We start from the raw sequence: 15,975 nt of genomic DNA on the forward strand, positions 1-15,975 counted from the left end.
ACCTGAGTTGCTGGCTGAAGTAATGGATCAGTTTCTCTCTGTAAGTAGCAGAGCTGCTTCCTCCGCTCAGAAACTCCAGCCTCACAGCCTCCCAAGCCTGACAAACAGACAGACAAGAAACACTCTAACCACAGTGGTAATAACTCCTCAAGTTAACCAAAAATCAAAAATGTGTTTGTTGATGTGAGGGATTTCCCTTTTGTGTCCCATGGATGTCACATCATTGTTTTCATGCATTTTGTCTACAGTTAAAGTCAAGTTTCTGTTAACCCATGATTAAATGACTTCTCAGCTATATCATAATGCCCTCTTGGCCAAAAGCAGCCTGAAGTACCTGCAGGTGTTGGAACCGAATGAGTCCACAGCCGAGGGTTACAATGCATAGTCTGTTGAGACGATAGAGCAGAGAGGACAGGACAGGCAGCTCCAGCTCTGGGAAAAGGTCTAGGACTTCTGACTCACTCACTCCATTATGACTGGCACATACCAGGCACAGTATCTGGGGAGGGATAAAAAAGATGAGCGCATATTCCTCTGCTACATTCAGACTCGCGAGAAAGGACAACAGAAAGCTAGAGAGCTTATTTAGAGTACCTCTGATATCATGCCATGATGCCAAATCAAAGTATTTTCAGAGAATAATATACAGAGGTACACATACTGCGAAATACTGACATGACATTACCAGCCAGATTAATCAGAGGAAAACCGTGCTTTAATAACATTTTACAAAATGGAAAAGCAGGTAGGCAGCACACACTCTGCAATAAAACCAATAATGATGATACACCTTGTTTTTAAAATGGGGAGAGGGTATTACCTACAATATTCACTGTTATTTTGTTCAGACATTGGTCACCTCTCTCATGATGTGTTGCTCCCTGTCTGTGCTGAGGGAGTTTAGCGTCATCTTGAGTCCCAGGCGGTAGAGTGACATGGTGTCCTGACACAGTAGACACTGTTCCAGGCTCCTCTCCAGTGACCAACACGAGCTACTGCTGGGCGATAACATAATATGGCACACGATCAAATCAACAAAACATAGCAATGACATACAGAGCCACACACATCCAGACACATCTAGATCAGAAGGTGGCAGAGTAGCCTAGTGGTTACAGAGACCAGGCAACCCAGGTTTAAACCCTGTCAGCAAGCATCTGCCCTGCTGGCAGGGAGAACAGAGAATTTGCCTATGGAGATCAATAAAGGATGACATTACTAAACTACTGTTGGCTAACCTGGTGATCATCCTTGCCAGTAGTGTGACATACAAAGCGTTGCAGGTAGATGCAGAGCGACAGTGCCTCTCTAGCTTCTTCTCCTGGAACAAAGGTAACACATTTCAATTAAACACATTTCTGATTATATGTCCTAAGACTTTATATTTCTTGACTGGATTTCAAGATTTTGGTCAAGATTTGGTTCAATAGAATGTATGGTGATAATAATGACTCGGCCATATCACCATGTAGATAAAGGTTATTCTTCATAATAACAAATATCACAATATGTGGAATGATAGTGGGTTTAGAACTACATAAAATGTGTAGACAGATGTAGATCAGGACATTACTTTATTTTTCTGTTCTTTTGCAGACTGTAATTCGTCGTAGTTACATGGTATGTGCCTTACACCACTGAGCCACTAGGAAGCCCCTATCAGATTTTTTTCATATTTTTCCAGACTTTCCAGAGCTGCGTAAGGACCCTGCTCAGAGCTCTTCATAGTTTTTAGAGAGGAGGCGGGGGGACAACCACTGACCTGGTCCTTGGTGAGTTTGAGCTCCATGCCTTGGCACTCTGCATTAACGACACTCCTCACCTCTCTGGGACTCAGCGGGTCTAGGTGGAGGGTGGGCCACAACCTGAACACACACGGTCATTACATTACAAACGGCAATCTTACAAGAGCATACTTGGGACAGTATAACACTACATTGTCAAGAACTACATAGCAATTGGACTGATGTACATAACACCTTATAGAGTGATTGAGATATTTTTGAATAGCGTGTCCTACCTCCAAGCCTGAGGACACGTCTCTACATTGACAGACACCACCACTCTCACATTGACAGGCAGAGGGTCGATCAGCCACTTCATGTGCCTTTCTGCTTGCTGGAAAAAAAGGAGAAAAACAAGTTTGAGACTGTATTCTGGAAATCGACTGAGACAAAGCGTGTATGAGACTAATATGGGCTCAAGCAGACGGGACTGTACCTGTATTTGGTCGATGGAGTCAATGATGATGATGATGTTTCCTTGGTGGCGTGCCGACAGCCTTTCAAGCCAGCGGGGGAACTCCTCCAAGATCTTACTGGGCTCCATGGACAAACCAGAGATGGACCAGAAGTGCTGCAGCAGCTATAAGACAATAACAGGCAGACATCATATTCACATGTTCAATCAGTTAGACAGGCATCACTGTTTGAAAAATGCTGGGAATGAGCCTGTGGGAGAGACTCCTTACTTTGACTGTGAGGCGTTTGATGATGAGAACTGGCTCTGAGCTGGTGGACAGAGGGCGACCGACAAAATGATAAAGGAACAAGGTGTTGGGGGAGTGCTTCTGCTGCAGCTCAATCCTGAAGGGGATTACACAACGGTTAGCAAGTAGGAAAACCAAATGTTTCAAGTGACATATACATCCATCCATCTGACACCTCCTCTTAGAAAATGGCTGACAGCACAATATGAAAACAAATTGTGCCATTCCTGCAAGGATAGTAGGTAATGATAGTGCTTGGTTGACAAAATAATGTCACTTTTATAAACTGGACCTTGTATATCTTAGAGATAATGAATGATAAACATAAGGTTACGACGTATGGATTAAAATACAATTAAGAGTGGGGGGGGGTTCAGTGGTTTGAGGTGAGGAGAATTTGCCTGTGAGGGGATACATTACATTTAAGTGCATTAATTCTCACCATTTGGAGAGCAGCAGTGACTTTCCTGAGCCTGGACCACCAGACACCAGCAGTGGAGGGGTGGGAGGGGGAGCGGCTATCATGTCATTCAGACGATCTATATACTGAGGACAGAAAGACATCAGAAACCACACAGATCCAGAGAAATGAATTAACAAATGAATAGATTGAAGGACAGGCTCAAGGAGCGGGGAAGAGGAAATCTGCCTACCTTCTGGAAGCCCAGCTGTGAGGTGGTGCTGCAGGCCTGCTGGTACGCCTCGATCTGTTCCTGCTCATCATGCAAGTCCCACAGCACGTCTCCCGAGTCCTCCTCACGTCCCTCCTCTATCCCAGAGTCCTTAGAGTCAACATCTGCTCCCTCAAGACCCAGCAACTCCTAGATGGTGAGAGACAGGGGAGTGGCTATATAAATCGCTGTACAGACAATACTTAAGGCTCTCTTCTATGAATTGGTGAACAGACTGATGTCACTGAAGGAACGTCCTGTACCTGTTTGATGACTTTCTCTAGTTGAGTGTAAATCATGGCTGCCCCATCCTCTGGAGAACCACTATGATCCACCACCTGGGTTCATGTACAAGAGATGTCAGCACATGCACTAGGTGGCATCTACCAATCTAAGGAACACTGAACTTGAAGATAAGCAGCATTACTCTTGAGGTACTAACAAATGCACAAAGGCACAAACACACATACAACATAATAAAGACTAGCTGTTATTTTTAAGAGGGAACACAACAAAACATACTGCATGATTTGTGACAGAACTCCCCTGTCCGCTATTAGATTTTGACTTTGTATGTACACACACACACACACCTTGACTTTAGCAGCCTTGTCAGCAGCATTGACCCTCTCCAGCAGCTGCCTGGTTGGCCCAGTCAAACTCTGGTCTTCCCCGGTCCTGAGGTAGAGCACCAGCGGATGGCCGTCTGGGTTCTTCACAAAGGCCTCCTCACAATCTTCCACCACAGAGCTACACACATGCATTACGCACAAATATCAGAACAATAGTTTTCCATTCTTTTGTAGATATATAAATACTTGATGGAATTAATGTACAGTCTTCATTGCAAAAGAGATGACTTGGGGTTGACAGGCATAGATGCCAAGATCTCATTTTGTTTGACTATAGAGAGGTAAAGTGAAGGTAGTAAGGGACTGACCTAGTGACAGTGGATTTGAGAAGAAGCACACACACAGAGCTCCTTTCAATCTCCTGCCTGCGCTCCAGTGCATAGGAGCCGGCACTGTCCTCGGGGAAGCTAACATTCAGGTAGAAATGGCCTAAACCCTCACACAGCCTGCGCAGCATGGGAGAGTGCTTCTGTAATAGAGACATAAAAAGAGACAAACAGAATCATTCCACATGATCCCCTGTAAACAGAATATGTATACTGACTTGAATTGCCCATGTAACCAACCTTGATGAAGATGTCCAGCTCTGCTTTGGTCTCCTGGGTAAAGATTAAGTAGCAGCGCACTGTGTTACTCCACAAGGCCTGAGACACATGAGGGGAGACCTGTAGCAGACTAGCCACAGCAGCATCCCAGTCATCTGAAATAGACAGGTACACATGGACAGATAAGTGAATACATACTTCGAAAGCTTCAAATACAAAAACATAACATATAAAAAGCTATAACCAATGTGGGAAATGAACACAAGCCACCACAACTCTCACATGATTTCAAGGTGTGAATCACCCACAAAGGTTAAATGCCAAGGAATTCCCCACCACTAAGTAGAACTAATGAAGCTTCTTCGCTGAATGGTGAAACATCTTCAACTCTTCATTTTAAATCCAGTGGATTTTGTTTTTATATTTTGTTGGACCCAACCACTATGGCTAAGGCGGCAAAAAAGTTAGTTCCCTGGCTTGGCTACAACCCACATTCAGCTCTCCCCCCTTCAAGTAGACTTGATGCAAAACTTTTTCTTACCTCTGCTCACATTAGCAAACGGGCCCTCCACATCTATCAGACTGTGGGCAAACTCTGGTCCTCTGAAGGTCTGTTGCAATTGCATCATGCTGCCCATAGAGGGCTCACTCCCCAGCACACCACCAGTCCAGTACTCACACTGGGTCCCTGCAGCTACAGACAGACAAACAGCGAACAATACAATGTTCTTGAAGAGCACCTCTCACAAAATTAGTGCCGAAGTAATACGTACTTAGTGAAAAATTAAAACAAAATAAAGCAAAGTGAAGAGAAAATAAAAAAGAAATGGCCTATTTGTAAGAATGGGAACAGTGTGAGTTTGTAGGTGTTACCAGTGACAGTAGTTCTGTTGTCATCTGAGTCTGAGTCATCTGGGTCATAGACCTGGATGCCCTGAGCCTGAAGCTGCTGCAGTTTGGCCTCCAGGTCCCTCTTGGCCCGCAGGAGATCCTGAATCTCCTTCTCCTTCGTCTCCCGGAAGATCTGGTGATCATGTATCCGAATTGGTTAGGGTTACATTGGTGAATAGTGGAGAGCGGAGTGTGACTGGCACAAGCCCTGTAACAGATGTGGTGTGATTTACCTTGAACTGTCGTTTTACTTTGTCCCTGTCATGTTCAAAGGTGGCAGCCCTCTCCATAGCTTGGTACTTTGCCTCCAGAGCACTCTCTTTCTCTCTGAGGATCTTCTGGTAGGTCTTCTGCAGAGCCTGTTGACATTGAGAATCATGACCACCAATGCTGTACCCAATAAGCCTATGCTATGATAAATTGCTCTTCTTGTCAGTCTCATGATCTAGTCTAGCATGCTCTTGCCTCCACAGCAACTTTGTCCTTTTTTACCTGCAGTTCAGCTCTCAGCCTCTTGTTCTCCTCATCCAGCTTTGCCTCCTTCTTCTGCATGGATGAGATCTCATTATTCTTGCTCACACGGAAGATTTCATACTCTTTCCGGAGCCTTTCATACTCTGCAGCATACTCTAGATCCACAGAACCTGTGGATTTGAAACTGGCCCCAATCACTCGAGGTCCTCGGCGAAAGGAGCTGCGCAGGAGTCGGGCTTTTGGCTTGACCTCCACCGGGATCTCACAGGCCTCCCCACCTTCACCTCCATACGCATCCTCAATCACCTCTCCTGGGCTGACCAGGGAGGATGCGGTGCCCATGGTGGCTCCAGCAGCCTCAGCTTCAAAGCTATTCAGCCTTCTCGGATGCCCATAACTGCTCCTGAAGAGAGACAGGAACAATAATACAACAATGACAACTAGCGTTGGGTTATGTAAGATGACATAGTGATAGAAAAATCTGCGCTCCAATTTCTCCTCTTCATGCGGTGGCTGAAAATCTCACGAATGTAACGCTACTTATCAAGTGTTAAGCTAATTAAACAGCCAAATAACGCCACAAAACGAGCGTCTACAAATGCAACAGCTGATACGACAATCATGAGTTACTTCCATAATAGCGCTTCCAGCTACAAACAGGTTTATTAATAAATTGTGCATTTACTATTCTCACCAATACCGTTACAAACAGTGATGCTGGGCTAGCTAACGTAACGTACGGGGATAGCTGGCTAACGCTCGAAGCTCCGTTTCCTACGCAAAAGACTACAAGAATAACACAATGGCAACTTCTCTAAATATTTTAAATATGACAGACTGATGATAAACAACCCCAAGCCTTGGTCAAAACACACGAAGCTAGCTTAAATAAACAAGAATGCACTTACGATCCGCTCCCTTCTCAGCTTCTTCCTGGCTGCCTTGGTAACAACAAGTCGACCTTACGGATGCTCACACAAGTCAAAATAGGCGAAAACCCCCAAAAATCTGGACCACGTTGATGTTTTTTCTCTCTGCCTTCACTCTGTTGTGTGGGGTAAAGATGGTGGTTTTGAACATCTGATAGTGGAGGACTGTCACTTAACACTTGTTAATCAAATTGCAGGCCTGTTGCATACCAGTTTTCTTTTGATTGTCTAGTCTAGTCTTGTTTATTTACGTAAAGCCCTTTAGCCTACCACAAGCATGTCTCAAGGGGCTTTACATAGCATCATGTACATGTCTACAACCAATGTGGCAAATGAACACAAGCCACCACAACTCTCACGTGATTTCAAGGTGTGAATCACCCACAAAGGTTAAATGCCAAGGAATTCGTAGAAGTAGAGCTGATGTAGCTGCAGCAAAGCTTTTTGACAATAGTTTCCGAAAACATAATTGTTCTCAACAGTTAACACATTCCCTGCGACTGTATTGTAATTACTATAATGTTTGTGGATGTTATTTTGAGGCTCTTAGTTGTTGTGTCTCCTTATTTATTTATTAATTATTATTTTGTGCTTCATGCCTTGGTTTTCCTTATGTCCTATGTATCTGTGTATTATGTTTTTTGTAATTGAAAAATTCAATAAACAAATTTGAATAATAAGAACTGATGAAGCTTCTTCGCTGAGTAGTGAAACATCTTCAACTTTTCATTTTAAATCCGGTGGATTTTGTTCTTATATTTTGTTGGACACAGCCCACGATGGCTAGGGGGGACGTTGATGTTTTTTCTCTCTGCCTTCACTGTGGGGTAAACATGGTGGTTTTGAACTTCTGATAGTGGAGGACTGTCACATTTAGATATTAGGCACCAACTCCACATGTAACATTTAAGTATAAATGCCCTCAACAACATAAAAACAAATGCACACAACACTAGGTTAATCAACTTGCAGGCCTATAAGCCAGTTTTCTTTTTATTGCCTAGTCTAGTCTTGTTTATTTACGTAAAGCCCTTTACCACAAGCATGTCTCAAGGGGCTTTACATAGCATCATGTTCATGTCATATACTACATCATATACACATACTACACATATCATATACATCCTATACTATGTCATGTAGGATACATACTTCATATACATCATATAGCCTACTATATACATCAGATTTTTACTACATTACATACATCATATACCATACTACAGAAACACACTAAATTTTAGAGTCTCCAATCCACCTGAGCTGCATGTCTTTGGACTGTGGGAGGAAACCCACGCAAACACAGGGAGAACATGCAAACTCCACACAGAAAGGACAATTGTATTGAACTTAGGTTATTATTTATTACATGACATTGTTTGCTGATTATCTTCCCTGTTTCTACAGAATACCTGAAGCAGTATGTTTCTGTAAGCACTTGTCAGGAAGAAATACATTATAGGATCCAGTACACCACTAACACAGGTCAATGCAGAAGTGATCCGATTGGCTCTTGCAAGTGCAATCATGTGGCTATGACTGTATCTTTCAATATAGATAACACGGCTCACATGGTAAGGCACAAAGGCAAACAGGAAGTTAATCATTATGAGAATGATCATTCGGATAGCCTTGTCTTTAACTGGCCTTTCCTCCTTTTGCTTGACTGTCCTTAGTTTCAACAGGATCAGTATGTAGGACACTACTATGGTGATGAGGGGAATAACAAACGCCACAAGAGTGGAAACCAAAGCTGTGGGTGATGTCGTTTCCAAATACAGCTGGCTACATGTACCAGTCGAATTGTTGGTCACATGCTTTTTGGACAGAAGTACAGGACTCATAGACACAATAACTGTGACCCATAGTAGTCCCACAGCCACCCTCGCATATGTAGTCTTCCTAACTGACCGTGATTTGACAGACAGAACCACGGCCAGGAGTCTGTCCAGGCTGATGAAGCTCATTAGGTAGAGGCTGCAGTACATGTTGAGGTAAAATAGGAAGCCCACAAGCTGACAGAGGATGCGTCCAAAGGGCCAGTAACTGTCAGACAGGTGGTAAACCATACGCATGGGTAGAATGAGGATGTAAGAGATGTCTGCTATGGCTAGGTGCCTCAGGAATACCTGTGAAGGGGAGGTAGGGCTTCCCTGGCGACAGAAGGCCCACAGAGCTAAGGCATTTCCAGGCACAGCGATGACAAACACCAGGATGTAAAATGTAGCAAAGACAATGTTCTCTTGGTGGGAGTCTCCGCCCTGGAAGCCCTGTCTCTCCTCCTCAGTGATGTTCATGGTTGTGTAGAGGATCAGCCTGAGGAAGCAAAGGCACATACAGTCCCTTTTATGACTGGGGGCCCTCTGATAGCCTAGTCAAATAATCTTTTCTTGATCAGTAAATTGTTGCAAAAGTGCAATGTGTGTTATCTTACAAGGTATGCTGACTTTAGGAATGTGTGAAAAAATATCAACCTACGCACAACATCGTGGTTAAATGTGGTTTATAAGAAATAGGAACTGTCTTTGCATGACCTCAGTGTAACCAGTGTTGGGGAAGCTACTTTAAAAGTATAATTTCACCAGCTACTAGGTACTTACATTGGAAAAAGGCGAACTACAGCAAAGCTGCGCTCAAGATAAATAGTTTTGTTGACTAAGTTAGAACTACCTTGCAAAACATGATATTTACATCTGCTGTGTCGTATAATACAAATCACACGACTGCAAAAATAACACTGATTAGGATGTTAACAAAAGATGTATTTTTTTGTCAAATAGAATACATTTTTATTTGAATAAAGTGCAAGGGATGTTCACTATATGTTTACGAAACTAGACTCTGGATGTAAACACAAACCAAATAACTCCACCTGGGTTCATCACAGGAGGAAGTGCAAGGAGTTAATTTTCTGTTGTATATAATGTCAGTCACTCCTACAGTTTCACTCAGACAACTGTCTGCCACAGACTACAGTCTGGATCTAAATCCAAACCAAACAACCCAATTTGGGTTCTTCACAGGAAACAGTGGAGGGAATGTTAAATTTCGGTTGTATGTTAACTTTGATAAATGTATAACAAATAAATAAGAATTATACAAAAAAGAAGGAAAGGACCAAGGCAATTGTTCTTTGAAAAAGTGAAAAAGTCATGTGAATTTATTAAAAACATGTTTTGGCAATATGGCATCTTCCAGGAAGCTCATCACTTACCACCCAGTCATGCTTATTTGTTAACAGGAAACCTAGGTGTTAAGAACGAAACCTATATACAGTATATAAGACTACATGAAACCAAATGCCATGCAATAAAGGTGTTTCAACTTTTGTTTTAGCTGAAGAAGAGTTGCCTTGGTTCTTTCCTTCTTTTTTTGCATAATTTTGATATTCCCTTACCAAAGAGCACCTTCTTTTTTAATACCAAATCCCACTGAAGCACTTTTTCTGATTCTACTCTAACATCTGACTTGTACAACCTTGACAATTAAACGAGTAGATACAATAAAAACTATTTTATAGCCAAAATAGTTGGTAGTTGCAGTGGTTATCTACACCTCAAATTCCAAAAAAGTAATACACTACAAATATCACTATCCAAATTTTGTTTTTAGTTGAAGTACCACCAAGCTACATCAAAATGCAGTTAAAACTAGCTTAATTAAATGTACTGAAACTAGGCCTACAGGTTTTCAAAAGAGAAGTACTGAAGTATCATGTGGCAGTCAGTTAAATGCAGTTGCAGTTCATGTAGTTCATATCCTAAACCTACAAAATGAATGCTGTAAATAAAGCGTAGTTTATAATAAATCACTGTCTTTTTAAATTGCTATAAAATGATGTAACTTAGGCCTACTGCAGGATCATGAGTAAAGATTGCTGTCATTTTGTCAATACTCAGAAGAGAAATCATATTCCTTACCTGTAATCCGAGAAGTATAGAATACGGTGTTCTACATACACAATCAGTGAAAAACACCAATATGAAAATATGAGACAGGTCGACTGTCAATGCACCAGTCGTCTCTAGCTGTCAATGACTCAATGACAGACGACTGGTGTTATATCTCTGTTCTGTGTTGTATTTCCACTTTTGAACAGGCACACACGCACACATGCACGCACACACACACGCACACACAGACACACACACACACACACACACACACACACACACACAGGAAGCCTTATGAAACAGAAAATGAAATTATTCAAGCTCAATGCATTACAAGCATGCAGGTCTTTATTGTTGCTATTCCAACACATTTTTTGTCTTTACCACATTGCTCTTTAGTAGTATGGTTTAAAGCTTTACAAAAATGAGAGAAAACCAAATATTTACAAAATCTATCTGTGCAAACATAATTCTTCTTTTACACCACTCTCCTAAAGTATTTGAAAGGCATGCATACAAATAAACTTTGGTATGTTAACAAAACTACTCATTTTCTTATTAGAAGCCTCTATGTACATGTGGTAGAACAGTTTAATCACTTTGTTTTTAGTACAGTTTACATTTAGACAACGATAAATGTTAACTTAAGAAACAGAGACCTCCAGTAAAACTACTGAGGTCAAGACTTCAGCCGTCACACCCAGAGAGTGCATGTAAAATTCCCCTAAATCCCATGATTGGCATAGGCCCGAAGTGACATACTGTACAACAACTTTGGCAAATAGGCACACTAAAATGAAAACTTGTATAACTCATGATACCAGTTTTACATATCTGTAAAAGAAATTGGCAGTGCATATGGGTAAGTATGAGAAAATATTCTTAAAAAAAACAGAAGTTAATGCAGTTCAACTTTAAAGGTCTGTATACATTATGTATACATTCATAAAAGGCATTTACAAGGGCTGTGTTGAATGTCTGGCAACATAAGAAATATAGAAGATTAAAATATACTATGGTTATCCAGTCTCTGGTTTGAAAAATAAAACACATACAATTTTTACATGGTCTTTGTGATTGTACATCAACTCTATATTCTCTATTCATAGCTACTGCAAGAAAAATATATAAATTTTCAACACCATGAGAGCCTCTATTAGAGCCTTCCACTTCAACTACAAAGTGGTAAAACCATATCATTTTTAGTTCTGTTTTAAATTATTTTGTCAGTACGTCTGATACACCTTTAAGAAAGAATCAAATTTCAAGTTAATATCATCCGAAATGGGAAAACGCAACTCAAAAGAGATAAAAGCATTGGTGTGAGGATGCCAGTGTCAAATAAAACATGAATGGGAGAGGAGTGCATCACTTAACACTTTTACAACAACCATCAAAAGGAGAAAATAAAAATCAACAATCTAAAACCATCTATAATGAGACATGAACAAGTCTACCTGCCATGCGGTAAAGCCAGAAGGGCTATACTGGGGCTAGGTAGTGTCCTTAGCTGCTGTGGCTGTTGGGATGCAGGATTTGCCGCTGCTGCCGTTGTGGGGCCTGTAGCTGGTGAAGCTGGGGGTGTGTATGGTGCGGATGCTCTTTCCACCTGGGCCCAAAGGGGTGGGCGACAGAGGGGAGGGGGAGGAGGAGGAGGATGAGGAGAAGGAAGAGGAGGAGGAGGAGGAGTGCGCTCGACCATTTTGAGTCTGCGAGGAGAACGAGAGAGCTTTACCTGTGTGCTGTGAGGGTGTGGGGAGTTTGAGGGATCCGTTAGACAGGGAGGGGATGTGGGAGGAGTGGACAGAGCCGGAACGAGGGGTGTGAGGGGACGGGATGGAGGACTTGGTCATAGAGGAGGAGGAGGAGGAGGGAGGAGAGGAAGGGTTAGTGGGGTTAGTAGCATCTGAGTTTTGAGCAGACTGGGAGCTGCCTTTAGTAGAGCTAGGATAAAAAGCAGGGATTTTAGAGGTGGGTGCAGTAGGGGAAGTAGTTTTATGATCCCCTCCCACTCTTTTAGCACTTCCGTTAGCCTGCAAACAGAGATGCCAAAACAGATACTGGTTGTCAAAAAAGGGATCTGGTCAAACGAAATAACAAATATAAAAGGCAAGATGTTAAAAAAACTCTAAAGTTATCGACATAGAAACATATGACTGCACAAACACAAATATCACTAAGACACAACTAAAAGACACACAAAAAATCAACAGCTAGCTCTATTTTTACTATATTACATGAGGGGTGAGAAACATTTAACTGTGAGACATGCTACCAAGAAGTAGACAGGACAGAGTGAGAGAACATTGCAAAGGTTAGAGAGAAGGATGGAAGAAGGGAGGGGCATCTGTACAGACTGCCTTGTATGTTAGAGGGATTGCCAGGCTTTGTCAAGGGGCTGTGGGTGAAAACTCAGAAGGCAAGGGGTGGAGAGAATTAGATAACAGAGTTGGGAGTTTGAAGAGCGAGAGAAGACGGGGGCAATGTGGGCGAATACTCCACTGACACAGGTGGTGCAAGACGGTGAGTTGTGGGGAGGTCTTTTAGGTAAGGAAAGATATCAAAGTGAGGTTAAGTAGCTATGCAGTAAGTTTGGGTTTTAGCAGAGGTGCACTGTGAGAAGGGGGGAGCATAGCCAAAAAGTAAGTTAGGTTTGTATTTTAACATAGCCAAAAGCATCCTGGGGTTTGGCAACACTGGTTAGGAACTCAGCTGTGATGGGAACCGGAGATGTGATGACAACTCAGTTGATGACAGGATAGGATTTCACTTTTCTTTGCCATTTCTCCATGTTTAGTCACCAACACAGTGAAAGCCATGAGCAGTGTGGACATGCAGAAGCATACAGTACAGTGATGTTATGGGGTAACAGTCAAGAGTCAAACATGCCTTCCAGTCAGAGCAGACTCGAGAGAAACATTAACAGATCCACATTGGCCATCACAGGCCCATTTTTTTTTTCAGAACACTTGAAATCTCACAGCTTTGGTAGTCTTTTTTCCCCTTATGATAATACAAGCCTCTTGTTTTCAAACCCTATATAAGTTTCCTCTAGTGCCTGGTAAGGCCCTACAGTAAAACTACCTGTCGGAACTGCCTCTGAGCGTCCTGCAGTTTTTGCTGTTTTCCTGCTTTGTCAGTAGTACCCGGCGACTGCCTGGACTTCGCAGACAGGGGGACGGGCATCCGACTAGTAGGGGAAGCGACACTGGCGTTCTGCAAGAGGATCCAAACGAAAAACAAAACAAGAAATAAAACAAAAGAAAGAAAAAAAAAAACACCATATAGGAAGTATGAAAATCAAGGCACCAACAGGTAAAAACCTGTTAATTCAACAGTTAGACCGTTCATCGAACACCAGTGAAAGCACATGCACCCCCTGGGACCTTAAACCGAAAATACACTCAATATAGTACATGCAGTCAAGGACAAGGAAGATAACAAAGATTAATCAACGTGAGAGTGTCATTCTTTGATGAAGAGTTTGCCACTTGCTGAAAACCCCAGTTAGAGTTTTAGCAGTGAATTGAGGGAGAAAGATGGTAGGCAGGAACCCATGAAAATGCCACTCCCCAATCATGTCAACATGATCTCACAGAGGGAGAAAGCCAAGGGGGACATTTCCGACATTTCCAAGCACCTGTGGAGTGGATTAATGATTTTGTAATCACAGTTGTTAGGGATGGAGTGAAGGTAGGTTGGAAGATTGAAAATAAAGGACCCAAAGCCTCCCGGAGCAACAAGAGCTAGAGAGAGACCTGTTGTACGGTGCTGGGGGCACTGGGGGCAGTGGTGGTGGTAGTAGGGATGACTACAGGGCGAGGGAGGAGCTGAGGTTTAGTCTTCTTCCTCAATGAACTTTTGCTGGGTAGAGAGACCTTAGGGCCTGAGCCTTTGGAGGAAGGGAGAGAGGACGACCTCTTCAGCCCTACTCCCTCCGAACTCTTCCCATTCCCTCCTTTAGCCTCCTCCACACGGGCCGGCTCCTCGGGTGAGCGTGGTCCCATCTCACTTATAGTGGTCTCCAGCTGCTTGATGGTCTGCTCTAGGCTGTCCAGTGTCTTGTAGGTGCTCTTCCGGATCTCATCTGTCCTGCAGAGGGAGTCAGAATTCTCCCTCTTCACCAGGACCGAGCCTCCTGGGGCCTTGGGGGTGTCCGCCAAGGATTTAGAGCGCACAATCTCAAATCTCTTCGCTTCTTTGTGCTGTCTGACGGTACCGTCGGATTCCTCCTCGTCCTCATACACCACCACCTGGAGGGTCTTCTTGCCTGACTTGGTGCCTGTGCGAAGAGCCTGGGACAGCGCCGCCAGCTGTTTCTTAGGGAACTTGAACTTGAACTTCTTCTTACCGTCCTGCTTGGTGTCTCCAGTTGATTCTGAGTTTACTCCACCCTCCGTCAGTTCAGAGATGGAAGAAGAGGAGGAAGATGATAAGCTAGTGCGGTCTGCAGTCATCTGCGAAGAGCCAAGGCCACCACTGACCTTCTTGGCCCTGCCATCACCCACGTCGGGTCCTTCAACCTTTACTTGCCCACTACTCCTCTCCATGTCCGACTCCTCACTCTCCTCATCGATGCGCTCTTCCGCTAGCATCCTCTCCAGCTCCTCTTCGCACTCAAAGATGGTTGACAAGCGCTTGTAGGCCGAACGGATGTCCATGGGCTCATCAAAAATGATGATGACAGGCTTCTTGTTGAAGCCATTATCCTGTGGCATGGTGGGATCCGTGGCGGAGTTTCCTGTACTGTTTCCTCGGTTCCCAGCCCCACCTACAGTGACAGTCTGGACACTTCCCTTCTTAGCACTGACCAGCTCCTGGTACTCTCCACAGGACAGGGCCTGAACCTTGGTGTTAGTGATCATAAAGGCTATGTTGTCAGGGGGTGGAGGAGCCTCTTCTCCAGGGAGGTCAGGGCTAAGACTAGCCTCCTCATCACCCTCGGCTCTGGGCAGGTCACTGTCCTCACTAGGAGCCTTCTCTGGGGGAGCGACATCACTCTTAGGCCCCTCTCTTGTGGTGCTGGTTGTTGAGGTGGCCACAGGCTCAGGTATTATACTCTTACTAGAAGAAATCTGCTCTTGGATGACTGAGGACTTCAGTTTCTTTTCAGTGTTAATTTGGTTGAGGATAATGTTTCCTTTCTCCACTTCTGCACTGGTCTTCAAGGACGCTGAGCGTTTGACTTGCTTCTTAGGCAGTTTGAAACCATTCAGCCCCACAGGCTTGGGTGATATAGGCGGAGGCGTTATAGGTGGGGGTGATACAGGTGGCTCTGACAGTGGCTGTTGCTGCTGTTGCTGGCTTGGAGAATTGTCATTAACATTGACATTTGACACCTGTGATGGGGGCAGTGTGGGCTCTCGGCGTTCAGGGGTTTCCTCCACTCCTGATGGGGGTGGATGCTCTTTGGAAATCTGTCCAGTCACATAGTATATGACCTGTGGAAATG

General features: G+C 43.6%; 3 protein-coding genes across 15 annotated transcripts in view; all 3 read right to left on the minus strand.

Moving 5' to 3' along the window:
- The window catches only part of nphp3 (nephronophthisis 3), a 35,320-nt gene extending 29,277 nt beyond the window's left edge, over positions 1 to 6,043 (minus strand). Inside the window, exons 1-18 of one of the 2 annotated variants that reach the window (XM_071516918.1) lie at positions 5,720 to 6,043; positions 5,461 to 5,586; positions 5,210 to 5,360; positions 4,878 to 5,030; positions 4,358 to 4,491; positions 4,100 to 4,260; positions 3,753 to 3,909; positions 3,423 to 3,497; positions 3,142 to 3,309; positions 2,931 to 3,034; positions 2,471 to 2,585; positions 2,221 to 2,364; positions 2,021 to 2,118; positions 1,763 to 1,865; positions 1,239 to 1,321; positions 860 to 995; positions 335 to 499; positions 3 to 97 (exon numbers count right to left, since the gene is read on the minus strand). In XM_071516918.1, the coding sequence (XP_071373019.1) occupies positions 3 to 97; positions 335 to 499; positions 860 to 995; positions 1,239 to 1,321; positions 1,763 to 1,865; positions 2,021 to 2,118; positions 2,221 to 2,364; positions 2,471 to 2,585; positions 2,931 to 3,034; positions 3,142 to 3,309; positions 3,423 to 3,497; positions 3,753 to 3,909; positions 4,100 to 4,260; positions 4,358 to 4,491; positions 4,878 to 5,030; positions 5,210 to 5,360; positions 5,461 to 5,586; positions 5,720 to 6,043 (2,492 nt within the window). Of the gene's footprint in view, positions 1 to 2; positions 98 to 334; positions 500 to 859; positions 999 to 1,238; positions 1,322 to 1,762; positions 1,866 to 2,020; positions 2,119 to 2,220; positions 2,365 to 2,470; positions 2,586 to 2,930; positions 3,035 to 3,141; positions 3,310 to 3,422; positions 3,498 to 3,752; positions 3,910 to 4,099; positions 4,261 to 4,357; positions 4,492 to 4,877; positions 5,031 to 5,209; positions 5,361 to 5,460; positions 5,587 to 5,719 lie in introns of both variants that reach the window. The other variant, XM_071516919.1, reaches the window with a different exon arrangement.
- A 1,574-nt stretch (positions 6,044 to 7,617) lies between these two features.
- LOC139642175 (uracil nucleotide/cysteinyl leukotriene receptor) lies at positions 7,618 to 10,683 on the minus strand. Its single transcript, XM_071516937.1, has 2 exons — positions 10,551 to 10,683; positions 7,618 to 8,946 (listed from the first exon to the last, which is right to left on the minus strand). Exon 2 carries the CDS (start codon positions 8,925 to 8,927, stop codon positions 7,989 to 7,991), a length of 939 nt encoding a protein of 312 aa, XP_071373038.1. The 5' UTR covers positions 8,928 to 8,946; positions 10,551 to 10,683; the 3' UTR covers positions 7,618 to 7,988.
- A 166-nt stretch (positions 10,684 to 10,849) lies between these two features.
- LOC139642162 (sickle tail protein homolog) overlaps positions 10,850 to 15,975 on the minus strand; it is a 111,503-nt gene continuing 106,377 nt past the window's right edge. For 10 of the 12 annotated variants that reach the window (XM_071516912.1, XM_071516908.1, XM_071516913.1 and 7 more), the window contains 3 exons: positions 14,282 to 15,964; positions 13,608 to 13,739; positions 10,850 to 12,556 (listed from right to left, as the gene is read on the minus strand). In XM_071516912.1, coding sequence (XP_071373013.1) covers positions 12,017 to 12,556; positions 13,608 to 13,739; positions 14,282 to 15,964 — 2,355 coding nt within the window. In that variant the 3' untranslated portion in view covers positions 10,850 to 12,016. The remainder of the gene's footprint in view (positions 12,557 to 13,607; positions 13,740 to 14,281; positions 15,965 to 15,975) is intronic. The other 2 variants (XM_071516916.1, XM_071516917.1) reach the window with 2 other exon arrangements.

This window comes from Centroberyx affinis, unplaced genomic scaffold (genome assembly GCF_046629955.1).
Source record: "Centroberyx affinis isolate AG114_WGS23_722 - 3 ecotype Tasmania unplaced genomic scaffold, CSIRO-AGI_Caff_v1 ptg000436l_1, whole genome shotgun sequence".
NCBI lineage: Eukaryota > Metazoa > Chordata > Actinopteri > Beryciformes > Berycidae > Centroberyx > Centroberyx affinis.